This window comes from Martes martes (genome assembly GCF_963455335.1).
Source record: "Martes martes genome assembly, chromosome: 9".
NCBI classification, from domain to species: Eukaryota; Metazoa; Chordata; class Mammalia; order Carnivora; family Mustelidae; genus Martes; species Martes martes.
This window is the reverse complement of record NC_137896.1, coordinates 21,134,522-21,147,888: the sequence shown is the minus strand read 5'-3', so window position 1 is coordinate 21,147,888 and position 13,367 is coordinate 21,134,522. Positions and strand designations below refer to the sequence as shown.

Below are 13,367 nucleotides of genomic sequence, written 5' to 3'. Positions count from 1 at the left end.
GCCCCTGTCTGAGCGTGCGTGCAGCAATTACACAGCTGGGTGTTCCTCATGGCCCTGGTCATGCTCCCTTTGCTGTCTGGAAGGCACTCTCTACCCTCTGCTTCAGCCTCGAGCCATCCCCACTGAGCCCCCAGGTCTGGGTGCTCACCTGTACTCTGACCAGTCTTTGGAGAGCTCTCCTAGCCTGCTTTCTCCTTGCCTTGACTTCTCAATCTTCATAATGGGCTGAAGACTATGACAGAGGCAGCTCAGAAGAACCAGGAGCTGGGGATCCGGGTTCGATTCCAGACTGTGCAACTGTGGGCAAGGACCTCTTCCTCCGGGCCCTGGCAGTGAGGAAGGGGGAGCATATCCCATTGGCTATGTGTCTTCTCAGGGTCATGGTCATGGTGAGGTCCAACAGCAGCCTTGCAGCGAGAAGCTCCGCAGGCTCTCAGGTCCCACCGTACCCTGTAGGGGAAGATTCCTTCTGACTTGGGAGTCAGGATCCTGGGCCTGGCTGTGTGACCTTGAGCAGAGGCCTTTGCTTCTCTGGCCTGTCTTCCCATCTGCACGGTGGGAATGGAAGGGGGCTGAGCCCTATTCCCCACTGGCAGCCTTTCCCATTGGCCTCCCCTCACTCACTCCCCCTGGACCCGTCCCTGTCCCCTTTGGTTGCTTTTGGATGTGAGGCCCCTGTGGCTGCCCCGCCTTGTCCCTGGTCTGCTCTCCTGCTCTCTTCCTTGCTCTTTCTGCCTCTCTCTCTCACCACCCCCATCTCTGCCTCTTCTTTCCTACTGGGCTCTCGCTTTCTCCTCTCTCCTCTGTGTCTCTGGACCCCCGCTCCAGCCAGACCTGGTTCACATTCAGATGGCTGCAAAGGTACTTTGCCCCCTCCCCGCTCCCACCCAGGCCCAGGGGACCCGACCGTGTGGGGAGCTCCTTTGCCCCTGTCCCCGTCTCCTCCTCGTGGGACAGTTAGTGTAGAAGTGCCCTGGGCATTGGGGCTCTGCCACCTCAGCCCCTCTGACATGACTCTGTGTGACTCTGGGCAAGCCCCAGCCCCCTTTGGCCTCAGTTTCCCCTGTAGACAGGTAGGCTGCAGGGGGAGGCCTGTAGCTTTCAGCTGAGGAGCCCCTTAGGGATGGCCAGTGGTTTGTGACAAAAGGCAAGCATTGTTCTAGTGGACGGGGTTAGCGCCTGGATTGTCACCAATCCCCCAAAGGGCCATCCCCTACCTCCACTCAGGTCTCATCTGCTTCCAAATCTCAGGGCTTGGGGAGGCTTTGAAGATCTGACTTGATATCTGTCTTAGGCAGGAATCATCTCTCCTGTTACAACTTGCTTGCTTCCCAGAGACAGGGAGCTCCCTCCCTCATTCCCGAGACAGCTCCTGGCATCTGGAGACGGCTTGGTCTAGCTGAAGGGAAGCAAATTACTTCCCATCCCAGGACTCTGCCCCTGTGAATTTAGGCCTCGGGCTGACCTTGGTCAGTCCTGCCATAGTCCTGGACGAAGTCCGTCTGAGTCAGCTTGGGCCAAGAGGCATCTGGGCTGGGGAGAGAAAAAATCCCAGGCTTGGCCTGGCAGCACGAGAGCTCAAGCTGGCCCTGCAGCTCCCAGTGCCTCACTTGGCCTTGGGGACCCCCAGCACAGCACCTGTGAAGACTGTAGCATTGGGGCCCTCCACTGATGGCTCTTTCTCCTCTGCTCCTTCCCTTTCCCCCTCCTTAGAGAGGGTGACTGGTGGCTGGCCCACTCGCTCAGCACGGGACAGACGGGTTACATCCCCAGCAACTATGTGGCGCCCTCCGACTCTATCCAGGCTGAAGAGTGAGTATGCAACCTGGACTCCTGCCTGCCCCCCACCTGCTGGTTGGGAGCTTCTCTCCCAGGGTGTAGTGGGTGGTCTGGTTGCCTCGGGCCTCAGCCACATCCTAGAGAAAGGCACAGTTGGGCTATGGAAGCCAAGATCACCAACACCGCCTTCCTTCCTCCTGCCCCAGGTGGTACTTTGGCAAGATCACCAGGCGGGAGTCAGAGCGGTTACTGCTCAATGCGGAGAACCCAAGAGGGACCTTCCTGGTGCGAGAAAGCGAGACCACGAAAGGTAGGAGCACTCCTGCTGGCCACTGGGAACGGAGTCTTAATGTGGGTTGTTTGAGCTGGGTATTGTGGAATGAATAGGAGTTTGGTACCTGGAGTGGAGTAGGAAGAGCCCTTCAGGAGGAGAAAGTGGCAGGAGAGGCAGGGAGCTACAGCTGAGGAACACTGAGCTAGCTGGGGGTGGCCAGAGATGCAGCAAACGATGACACTTAGCCTCTCTGGCTTCAGTTTCCTCAGATGACATATGGGTGCAGGCTGTCGGGAGGCCTGAGGGTCATGCAGCAAAAGACTTGTTCGCTGGGTGGGTGCTGATGAAGGAGGCCCCTCTTGGTCTCCCTCTCCAGAGGCTTCTAGAGCTGGACTAGGTGCTAGGAGCCGGCTTTGCCCTTCCCCAGCAGTCCGGGTCCCTGTTCCCCTTCTGTCCCTCCCCCAGCCAGAGAACACGGGTCACCCCTTTTCTCTCTAGTCCCTTGGCCAGTGCGTTGCCGGTGACCCAGCCGCATGGAAACAAAGCTGGGCCACATCGTGTGGGCTTAGGATTCAGTGGGAGATGGGAAGCAGGGCCTCCTGCCACGTGTGAGCAGCTGTGTGGCCGTGCAGGCCATGTGTGAGTCCAGGCGTGTGTGTGCACGTGGAGGGGGAATTGTCTGGGTGTTGCTGTGTGGGAATGGATTGTTGTGGGTTTGCCTTTGTGCCTGGGGGCCTGGGGAATGTGTCCCTGCATGAGCGTGGGGCCGCTGGGTGTGGGCATGCCTGTGTGTGTGCACAGACACACGTGGGCTGGACAGGCTTTCAGCTCAGGTCACGGGCATCCACGTGTACATGGCCTGGGCCATCTGTTAGCTATGGTTGCCTGATGCAGGCTCTAGAGACCTGGTTGCTGTCCTGTGTGCCTGACTTGCTGGGTGACCTGAAGCAAGCTGCTTTCCCTCTCTGGTCTGATTTTCCCCTTCTTTATACTGGAGATGGTAAACTGCACCTGAGCATTACTCAGAGCGCCATGGGCTGTGGGGGGCTGTACCCCACCTTCTGGAATGGGCTTTCTCTGGCTGTTGAAGCCTCAATCCCAGGTCTGTCTTGGGCTCCGGTTAACAGAGGCTCCTAGCCAGGCCTGCTAGGAAGGAGGAAAATTTCCCAGCCAAAAGCTTTTCCAGGCTCAAGAGAGGCAGGGAGAAGGCCACCAGGGATGGCCCCTCTTAGCCTTGGTGGCCTGTAGGCCACACCTAGTGTGTGGCTTCCTGCCCATCCCGTAGCCTCAGCCAACCACCCGCTCCTGCCTGAGCCTGGGGTCCGGGAAGGTGTGGGGCCCAGAGTGCTCTCATGGGAGGGGAAGCAGGTAAGCCAGGGACACACAGCCACTAGGGCCATTCCTGGCTCCCGGCAAACATTTATTGAGCACCTACTATGTGCCAGGCCCTCTCACATGTGGTCTCAGATCTTCCTGGCATCCGCGGGAGTCATCCTGTTGTGCAGAGTAGGAAACTGAGCCCCAGAGCAGGCAGGTGACTTGTCTGGGTCACACAGTTGGGATATACATTCAGTCTTGGAGGTCTTGCCAGGGTCAGGAATGCCTGGGGAGGGTCTCTGATCAGGGGCCCCTTGGCTCACTGGGTCCCGCCTTGATGGCCACCCCAGGGCTGGGTGCTCAGAGAGAGGGCAGGCCAGACCTGGCTCGGCCCGGGGCTGGGGCTGCCGCTCTGGCCTCCCAGTCCTCCAGTGCTGGGCAGGCCCAGAAGGGCACTTGGTCCTGTGGCCTGGAGAGGTGGGGGGTGCTGGGCGTGGGGGTCACTGCTCCTCTCTGTCCCCGCCCCGCAGGAGCCTACTGCCTTTCTGTGTCTGATTTCGACAACGCCAAGGGCCTCAACGTGAAGCACTACAAGATCCGCAAGCTGGACAGCGGCGGCTTCTACATCACCTCCCGCACCCAGTTCAACAGTCTGCAGCAGCTGGTGGCCTACTACTCCAGTAAGGGCCAGGCGGGCAGGCGCGGGGTTGGGGGCTCCACCTTCCACGCAGGGTCTGGGGGTGGGGGTGGTGCTTTGGAGCCAAGAAGGCCCAGAGCTTCTATAATCCTGAGAATATGGGGCTCCTTCTCCCCCCGCACCCGCCCTCCCCTCCTTTTCCTTTCTTCCCCCTCCCTCCGCTCCTCCTTCTTTTTCCTCCTCTTTCCTCCCTGTCCCCTCCCCCACCATACCCAACCTCCGCTTTTCTCCTCCTTTGCAGCTGGCTGGGGACAGGGACGCTGCCTAGAGGGGAGCGGGGAAGGGAGGGGGCTTAGGCTGGTGCTGGTTGTCTCTGCAGCCCTAAGACCGGTCTGAACCGGCTATTGGGAGAGGAGGCGGTGGCTAGACGGGGCTGCCGCTGAGGGAGGGAGTGAAGGAGGCAGGCAAGGGAACCCGGGCATGGGAGCCAGGGCGAGGGCTCCCAGTCTGTGTACAAACACACACACACACACACACACACACACACACACATGCACGCACGCACTGGCACAGGTCGTGGGGGCGGGCATGCGTGCTGTATCTGGACCCTCAGGACTCCCCTGGGGGCCCTGAATGTCAAGGGTCAGTGTGTCCTCATATGGGCGGGTCTCTGTGGGTCCTCACGTGGCTGTGGCCGTGGCCTCCATGTGCAGGTGTGGCCTATCTCGAGAACACCAGTTACTCCCCATCCTGGGCCTCCTCCTTCTCTGTCCACTGGGCCTCCTGACACCCTCCGCCACCTGGCACCCCTCATTGTACGGTTCATTCTGAACACTGGTCCCAACAGCAAAACCTTCCCGAGGTTACCTGGGAATCTCAGGATAAAGACCCCCACATGGCCTCTGAGGCTGTGGCTGCTCTAGGCCTGGCCGGCCTCCCTGCCTTCCCCAGGGCCCCTTGCTCCCATTCACTCCTTTGCAGCCCTTCCGGCCTCCTTCCTGTTCATGCAACCTGGAGGCTTGTTCCTCTCTCGGGGCCTTGGCATGTGCACGAGTCTGCTTGGAGTGGCCCCTAGTCAACCACTCACTTTCCTGCAGCTCCAAGCTCAGGTGCCACTTCCTCTGGGAAGCCTTCCAAGACCCCATCCACCCACCTGCTGTTGCACGCACTGCTTTCCTCCATCACACTCATGGCCCTGGGAGATGATGAAGGGAAGCTGGGCTCCTCCTGCACTGGGAGCTCCTTGAGGGCAGGATTCCCCTGGACTTGTCCCCCACTGTGTCCTTGGTGCTCACCGAGGTGACCGCCCCTTAAAGTTTGATGAATGAATAAGTGAATAACTCCGGGAGCAGAAGCGCGAGCCAGTGTGAGGGGGTGGTGACACCCAGGTGTGGATGCCTGGCCTCGAGGGCAGCCCACGTGTCCCCAGAGCCTGCGTGCATCCCATGTGTCTGTCACACTGTGGGACAGAGAAGCTCCAGAGCAGATGCCTGGCCTGAACTCTACCTCCCTTCCTCTGTCTTCAGAACATGCTGACGGCCTGTGCCACCGCCTCACCACCGTGTGCCCCACGTCCAAGCCCCAGACTCAGGGCCTGGCCAAGGATGCCTGGGAGATCCCTCGGGAGTCCCTACGGCTGGAGGTCAAGCTGGGCCAGGGCTGTTTTGGAGAGGTGTGGATGGGTAAGACCTTGCCCCTGCCCCCCAGAAGAAGCCATGTTCCTCTTGGGGGGGGGGCTTTGGTGTCCCCAGCAGAGAACCATCCCACGGGACAGCTCGAGGCCCCCCCCCTGCTTCACCACCATGAGTCTCTGTTGCCCCTACTGAACACTGGGCTCTCTTTTACATGTGGAGCTCCCCCACACCTCTGCAGACCGTGGCACCTGTTTGCCAAGAGCCGCTCGGGGCTGGGCATCACGATTCCCCAAAGACGCTGTGTGGTCTGGGCCAGCTGGCTTCACTCTGTGTCTGTCTTCCTCAGTGTGAAATGGGGGTGGGGATAAGAGGACCCACCGTGGGGTGTGAGCGAACGCTGCCCCCCACCCCATGCATCCACACGTTAGCACTTAGCCATGGGAAGAGACGCCTCTGCTCACAGAGGGAGGGCTTGGAAGCCCAGGGTCTGGCATGTTCTGGGCCTGTTAACGCTCTCCTGTCTAACTCTGGAGAAATGGCAAACTGTCTTTTGAAAACAAATACCATGCAGCCCTGACAAAACCCAGGCCCCCTTCTGCTGCCTGGTTCCTGCTGACGCGGAGGGATTGGGGAGGCTGGCGTGAGGCAGGCCTGACGCGTAGGTGCCTGTGGCTTCTGCCGTGGAATCACCGTGTGCCAGTCTCGTAAGCCACTGCGTGCACTTAGTGTGCACTTGGCATCTATGTTCCTCCCTTTGGGGAAGAGCAGAGAGGGCTGCTGGGTGGAAGGCCCTGCAGGGACCAAGGCCTGCAGGCTGGAGGTCAGGCCAAGTCAGGAAACGGGAGGTGCTGGCTTTGAGCCGGGGAGAGGGGAGAGGGATGTTCTGGGGGCTAGAAAAATGCATTCCAGGCCTGTGTGTGTGGTAGCAGCAGGCCAACTCAGGGAGGGCCAGGTACAGATCCCCAGACATCCTGTGCTGCAAGGACCCTAGAGATAGGCCTGGGCCCCAGTCCTTGGGTGGAGGCCCAGAGACTGGGAGGAATGGGTCTTGGGCCACTCATCAAAGGACCTTGGGTCCAGTTGGCACAAGAACTCGGATTCAACATGCTGGGCTAGCACATGGCTTCCCCCAAAGCCTCACAGTTTGAAAACCGTGATAATAATCAAATGACAAGTGTAGCTCTTATTTACGGAGCCCTCATGGCGGGCTGGGCCCAGTGCCTAGAATCTCACTTAATTCTCAAACAGCCCCCCAGGGAGACACTCTAGCATCCAAATTTCCCAGGCAAGAAAACAGGCCCGGAGGAGGGAAAGGACCGCCCCACGGTCTCACTGCTGTCAGGAGGCAGAGCCGGGAGTCAGACCCTGACTGGTCTGACCTCCGAGCCCTCGTGGGCCTGGTCCAGGCCAGGCCTTACTTTTTGAGAGTGTGGCTCAAGACATGTTCTCGTTGCAGTGGCTTTGTTCTGAGGCTGGCTCTGCCTCCCCTCCCCAGCCCTATTCATGTGCTCACTCCCGACTCACCTTCCGCACGCTGCCTGGGAGGAACTTGGCCTCTCAGGAGACAGTGGTTGAGTTAGAGCCATGATCTTACATCTGTCAGGCACGTATGTGGCTTTTGGGGATACTCCCACTGACGGCAGCCCCAACAACAGCTCAGCGCCTGCTGTTTCTTGACCATGTATCAGAGACTCATCTCATCCTTGTAATAGCCTCCAGTGTAGTGTCCCACGGGCCTCGGCTGGACTGGTCATGTGGCTAGGCAGGCCAGAGCCAAAACAGGTTTGCAGGCAGGACCATCTGGGGCCCCGTGGGATGGGACCAGGGGCACCTTCACTGAGGCAGCCTGCTGCACCCCTTGCCCCCACAGGGACCTGGAACGGAACCACCAGAGTGGCCATCAAAACCCTGAAGCCAGGCACGATGTCTCCAGAGGCCTTCCTGCAGGAGGCCCAGGTTATGAAGAAACTGAGGCACGAGAAGCTTGTGCAGCTGTACGCCGTGGTGTCTGAGGAGCCCATCTACATCGTCACGGAGTACATGAGCAAGGGTAAGGCCTGGGCGACCAACACACAGATGCATGGGGCAGCCCCTTGCCAGACAGGGGGGCACACGCTTCCCGTCCCCTCAGATCTAGGGTATACGTTTTAAAAGGTCGAATGGAGTAGAACCAACTTCTCACATCAATGGTTGCCTTTCTCATTTCGTTTTGTTTTTTATGATTTTCCACAATGTACTTTGTCTCCTCCCCTTGGCTGGTTTTCCCACTCCACCTGCCGCTCTGCGGCTAAAAGAGAAGTCCTCCAGCCATCCAAGCTGGGCCACATCTAGGTCAAGGTCCTGGCTTGACCTGTACTTAATTTTTAAATTAATTCAATTGTTCAAAATTTGCCTTTTGGAGGCATAATTTACAAATGATAAAATACACCATTTTAAGGGTCCAGTTCCGTGAGTTTTAACAAATGGACCCTCCAGGGATCCCTTACCACAGTCAAGCTACAGGAGCTCTCCATTGCCCTGTGCAGACAGTGGCCTCCAGCCCTAGAGCCAGGCAATAATTCATGCCCTCTGCCATCATAAGTTTGTTTATTCTAGAACTTCATATGTGCTATCTTTTACATCCGAGGTTTGTCCTTGTCCCATGTATCCGTAGTATGTCCCTTGTTTAATTGCTGGGTAGTAATATCCATGGTGGGGACGGACCACAGTTTCTCTTCTCCCGGAGACATTTGGTTGTTTCCTATCCCGCTTTGCCTGCTGAGTGGCAGATGCTGAGGGAGACTTTATTCAGAGGTGGGTTTGCCCGAAATGAGCGCCGCTTACACCGAGGCTGGTCTGCCCTGGCGGACGGGATCTGGGAGTCATTGCTTCCTGGCTCTGGGAGGGCAGGGCAGGGGCTAGTTAGTGCTGCTTCCTCTCTGTCCAGGGAGCCTGCTGGACTTTCTCAAGGGAGAGACAGGCAAGTACCTGCGGCTGCCGCAGCTGGTGGACATGGCTGCTCAGGTGAGTCAGCCCCTCCCACCTCCCACAGCCTCAGTCCCACTCACCTCTGCCTCCGCTGCCTCTTGAGCGCCCCCTCCAGGCAGCATGCCTTGACCGCCCCCACCTCTCTGACCCCACCACATTTATCATCGGGTGAGGAAAGAGCCCTTCGCTGGGTATCAGGGGTCAGCAACATGCTGTGGGACCTCAGGCCTCAGTTTTCTTCTCTGTAAAGGTTACTCAGTCACTCAACAAACATGCGTTAGTACTTGCTTGCTGTAGGTGGTGCTCAACAGTCATTCCTTCATTAATCCTCCCAATCAGGGGAGGTGGGGATGGCTGTCCCTCCATTTGACATGAGAAAACAGGTCAGAGAGGGGACTGGGGACAGCAGGCACGGCCTGGCACTCATCTATATCTGTGGGGCCTCTGGGGCTTCTTTTTTACGGTTGCCCTGCTTCCAGGCTGGATCTTGTCCGTGTTTCCCCTTTGCCCTTGCCCTTTGTCCTGCATTTCCTCTTTCTGCCGAGCGCTGGTCCTGCCTCTTGTGCCAGCAGTGTTTACTGGAAGCTCACTTCCCTAGTCAGAAGACTGGGAAGGATAGGGTGACCCAGCGGGGTGGGGCGGGCAGGGGCGGGGTTGGTACAGGGGTGGGGATGGTCCCTGAGCTGGGCTCCTGGCGTTCTGCCTACAGATCGCCTCGGGCATGGCCTATGTGGAACGGATGAACTATGTCCACCGGGACCTCCGTGCTGCCAACATCTTGGTTGGAGAGAACCTTGTGTGCAAAGTGGCTGACTTCGGGCTGGCTCGGCTCATCGAGGACAATGAGTACACAGCCCGACAAGGTGCGCAGGGTCCGGGTTGGGGCCATCTGGCCTACTCTGAGCCTGTTTCTGCGTCTGTCCAGCAGGGGATGGAAGTGGTATCTCCTGGCAGCGCTGTCCTGAGGTTCTCCTGAGCCTCCCCTGACCTTTCTCCCTCCTGCAGGTGCCAAATTCCCCATCAAGTGGACGGCTCCAGAAGCGGCCCTCTACGGCCGGTTCACCATCAAGTCAGATGTGTGGTCCTTTGGGATCCTGCTGACGGAGCTCACGACAAAGGGACGGGTGCCCTATCCTGGTAAGAGGGCTCCCCGTGCCCTATCTTTGATCCCTGAATCCCCTCTGCCCTGGTGACTTTGGGCAAGCCATACCCTTTCCCAGGCCTGTTTCCCCATCTGTATAACAAAGAGGTTGAGCATCTGATCCTAGGAGCTCTCTGGTCAGGGCTCTCAGCCTTGGGGAAGGGAGTTACCCATGGTCACCCTCCCCCATCCCGGTGAGAGGCCCTCTCCGTTGTCCTCGTCCTCCTCCCCCGACCCGACTTTCCTCACTGGAGCCCGTCCCCTCACGCCTCCCCCCTCCCACAGGGATGGTCAACCGAGAGGTGCTGGACCAGGTGGAGCGGGGCTACCGGATGCCCTGCCCGCCCGAGTGTCCCGAGTCCCTGCACGACCTCATGTGCCAGTGCTGGCGGAAGGAGCCGGAGGAACGGCCCACCTTCGAGTACCTGCAGGCCTTCCTGGAGGACTACTTCACGTCCACCGAGCCCCAGTACCAGCCCGGAGAGAACCTATAGGGGGCAGGCTGCAGGGCCAGACTGGCTTTTCGGCTTGGATCCTGGGCAGGGGGGCCCCTGATGTCAGGTCTTGCCTCCCTCTGCCTGCCCACGTTGATCCCCTCTGTGGGGCTGACTCGCCAGTGATGAGGCCCCTCCCTCTTTTGTGGCACAGAAGGGTTTGGGGCCCGGGGCAGCCCTGGGTGTAGGGTCCAAGGCTGGCACGGTGACTGCGTCCAGGCTCCCGCTCCAGCATCCTCCCAGCCTTCCCTCATGGGGCTCTGTGCGGCTCAGCAGGAGGAAGTGGGGAGAAGGACGGGCTGAGGATACCCTTTCCCAGCCTCAGCCTGCTCCTCGCGTTGGCCCCTTCCCACTTCCATGTGCCCCCAGGTCTGCCTCCAGAGCTGGCCGAAGAGCCTTTCCAAAGAGGAGCGGCAGGCCCCGGCCCTCGGCCTGCCTGCCACCCTGCCCCTTGCCGTCCATTTCAGAAACACCTGTTGGCGGAGGCTGCTGGGTCCAGACTCCTCTGCCGTGGCTCCCAGGCTGGGCGGCTGAAGTGTAGCTTGGCCTCACGCGGGTGGGGAGCGTAGGCACCCCCCTCAAGTCCTGTTCTTAGACCCGAGGGACCCTTAGAGATCACCAATTCCTTGTCCTCACAGTATGCAGGGGGAGACAGTCCAGAGAGGGGATGTGATTTGCCCAAGACCACAGAGCAGTTCAGGGTTGAGGTGGGTTCGGAACCCGGTGCTCCCTCTGTCTTCCTCAGGAACCAACAAGATTGTTCTTGGAGGCATCATGGACAGACTGGGGCAGCCCAGGGGACCAGGGGCCCAAGGCTGCCGCCACCACCTAGCGGGCCTGTTGTGCAGGGAGAGAGTGGAGGCAGATGGAGGGCCGAACTAGGAATGAGGGCTGCCGAGGCAGGAGTCAGGTAGCAGATGTCAATCAGAACGTGGGTAGATTTTCATCCTCGGAGCTAGCCAGCCGTGAAAGAGAGCGAGCTCCCGGGCTCTGGAGGCAATCAAACAGAAATAGAAGATCTAAGTGGCTGGGAGGCCGTGGCCTCAGGAGAGAACCCCTAGTCTTCCTTCCCCTAGTGTGTCCTGTGTCATTTCAATGCCTGGCACCTGCTCTCCTCCCTAAGGGGGGCACCCCGTAACTCATGAGTAGGAAAAGGAGTACCTAATGAGAGGGTGAGCATCTGCTGCCAGGCCCCAGGTCTGGCTGTGGGACTGTGGGTGGCCCCTGCGTCCTCTTTGGGCTGCAGTGTCTGTCTTCCTGGGAGGCTGTGGGCCCTGCACCTGCTCTGCTCCAGACCCCTGTGGCCTGGCATCAGCTGGTGAGCCCAGCCAGGGGCATCCGGAGGTGCGCTGGCCCTCGCTTCGGTGTTTGGCCTTGGGGTATGTGGTGGCTTCTCCCTGGGCCTCAGTGTGCCCATCTTAAAATGGGTGACTGACGGTTTGTGGGCTTGCTGCCCAGGGCCCCTACGTATGTGTATGTGTGTTGTGTGTGTGCACGTGTGTGTTCCTCCATGTGTGTCCATATTTAACATGTAAAAATGCTCCCCTGCTCTGTTTCCCCGGACATGTTGTGCATCTCCCCCCACAGCCCCCCACCATAGCAATAACACCCCTGCTGCCGGGGGTTCTCGAGCCAGGCGGGCCCCGCCAGCAGGGAAGGAGGCCATGTGGGGCCTGACCATGAAATTTCAACTTTTCCTTTCATCCATGTTTATGACGCAAGTCTGCTGTCTGTCCCGGTCAAATCTGGGCTCGCTTACCCCGGTGCACTCTCAAGCCCCCTTCCAGCTGCCCGGGGCCCTTTGTATAAGGTGTCCTAATACTGTTCTTCTTCTTCTTCTTTTTTTTTTTAAATAAACAGTGTTTTGTAGATTTCAGATGACTATGCAGAGGCCTAGGGGACCCCCCCCAGCGCTGGGTGGGGCCTGGGGTCCCACATTTCACGGCCCAGGCTTGGGGGGAGGGAGGGATCCAGAATTGGTTGTAAATACTTTGCATATTGTCTGATTAAACACAAACAGACCTCAGAGTTTGGCTAGTGGTTTATTGAGCATCTACTGTGTGCTACAGAGTGAGTGGGGCAGGATGTGAGGCCCAATTGCGGTCAGAGGGGCCTTTGTTCAGGCCCCACTGGTGGCTAGAGGGCTCCAGGCCAGGGGGAGACACGATCAGGCTAGAGACAGCCACTTTGGAATGTGGCTGTGCGTACGTATCTGCACCAGGTGGAAGGCTGGCTTTTGTGTGACCCACGAAGCCAGGACTCCCAGAGCATGAGCAGTTCAGGTCGCAGATGCCCTGGGAGAGTGGTGGCAGTTAGCACCCTGGGGGCCTGGTGGGACTGTCGGGCCGGGGTGGGGTTGTGGATGTGTTTAAGGGGTCATGTGCCTGGGTTTGCTGTGTGTTCCCCCGGAGTGCTGGGCTGGGGTGGGGCTGGAGCTACAAAAGTCCTGGGCCTTCTAGAAAAATCCAAAGACCTTTCCTCTCCTCGCCTTTCCCTCCACCACAAAGGGACCCAACTGGGTGGTTCTGTGCAACAGTCTATAGGAAGAAATTTCTTTTACATCAGATCATACATGCATCTTTGTCACCTCTGGCCATAATAATGGTCTAATTAAAAGCAAATTTCAAAATTCAGACATATCTCTCTGCAGTAGGATTTTCACAAGCCGAATCCCCTGGTACCCAGGTCAGCACGGACACCCAGAGACACCATGGGTGTGTGCGCTCTTGGGACCATGGGAACGTGGATGTTGGTGACTTGTGTCTTCTGCTTGCTCCTGGGAGTGTGTGCCTAGGACGTGTATGCCTTCATGTTCATGAGGTTGTATGCGTGGGCCCGTTTATTCATGTGCGGCTGTGTGCGTGTGTGTGGGCATGTGTGCAGGTCATCTGTGAGTCTGGGCTCCCAGGACTGTGTGTCTCGTGGTGTCAACCTTTTGTTCACATGGATATGTGACTGGGAGATTGTGCATCTGTTTGCCCAGGGCTGTGTGTGTCTGTATGCACACCTGTCTGGGTGTCTGATAGCCTGCAGGCTCCTGGGGTGAGCGTGGACCTGGGTATCCATGGGGTACGAAGCCCGTGTGTCTGTTTTCTCCAGTGGTGTGTGTATCACGTGAACACAA

At 58.6% G+C, this 13,367-nt stretch overlaps 1 protein-coding gene across 1 annotated transcript in view; it reads left to right on the top strand.

Annotated features, from left to right (window-relative positions):
* Nucleotides 1-12,270, top strand: part of SRC (SRC proto-oncogene, non-receptor tyrosine kinase) — a 50,354-nt gene extending 38,084 nt beyond the window's left edge. Inside the window, exons 6-14 of the mRNA XM_080814449.1 lie at nt 1,714-1,812; nt 1,986-2,089; nt 3,901-4,050; nt 5,534-5,689; nt 7,512-7,691; nt 8,568-8,644; nt 9,318-9,471; nt 9,614-9,745; nt 10,035-12,270. Coding sequence (XP_080670575.1) covers nt 1,714-1,812; nt 1,986-2,089; nt 3,901-4,050; nt 5,534-5,689; nt 7,512-7,691; nt 8,568-8,644; nt 9,318-9,471; nt 9,614-9,745; nt 10,035-10,243 — 1,261 coding nt within the window. The 3' untranslated portion in view covers nt 10,244-12,270. The remainder of the gene's footprint in view (nt 1-1,713; nt 1,813-1,985; nt 2,090-3,900; nt 4,051-5,533; nt 5,690-7,511; nt 7,692-8,567; nt 8,645-9,317; nt 9,472-9,613; nt 9,746-10,034) is intronic.
* The last annotated feature ends 1,097 nt before the right edge of the window (nt 12,271-13,367 follow it).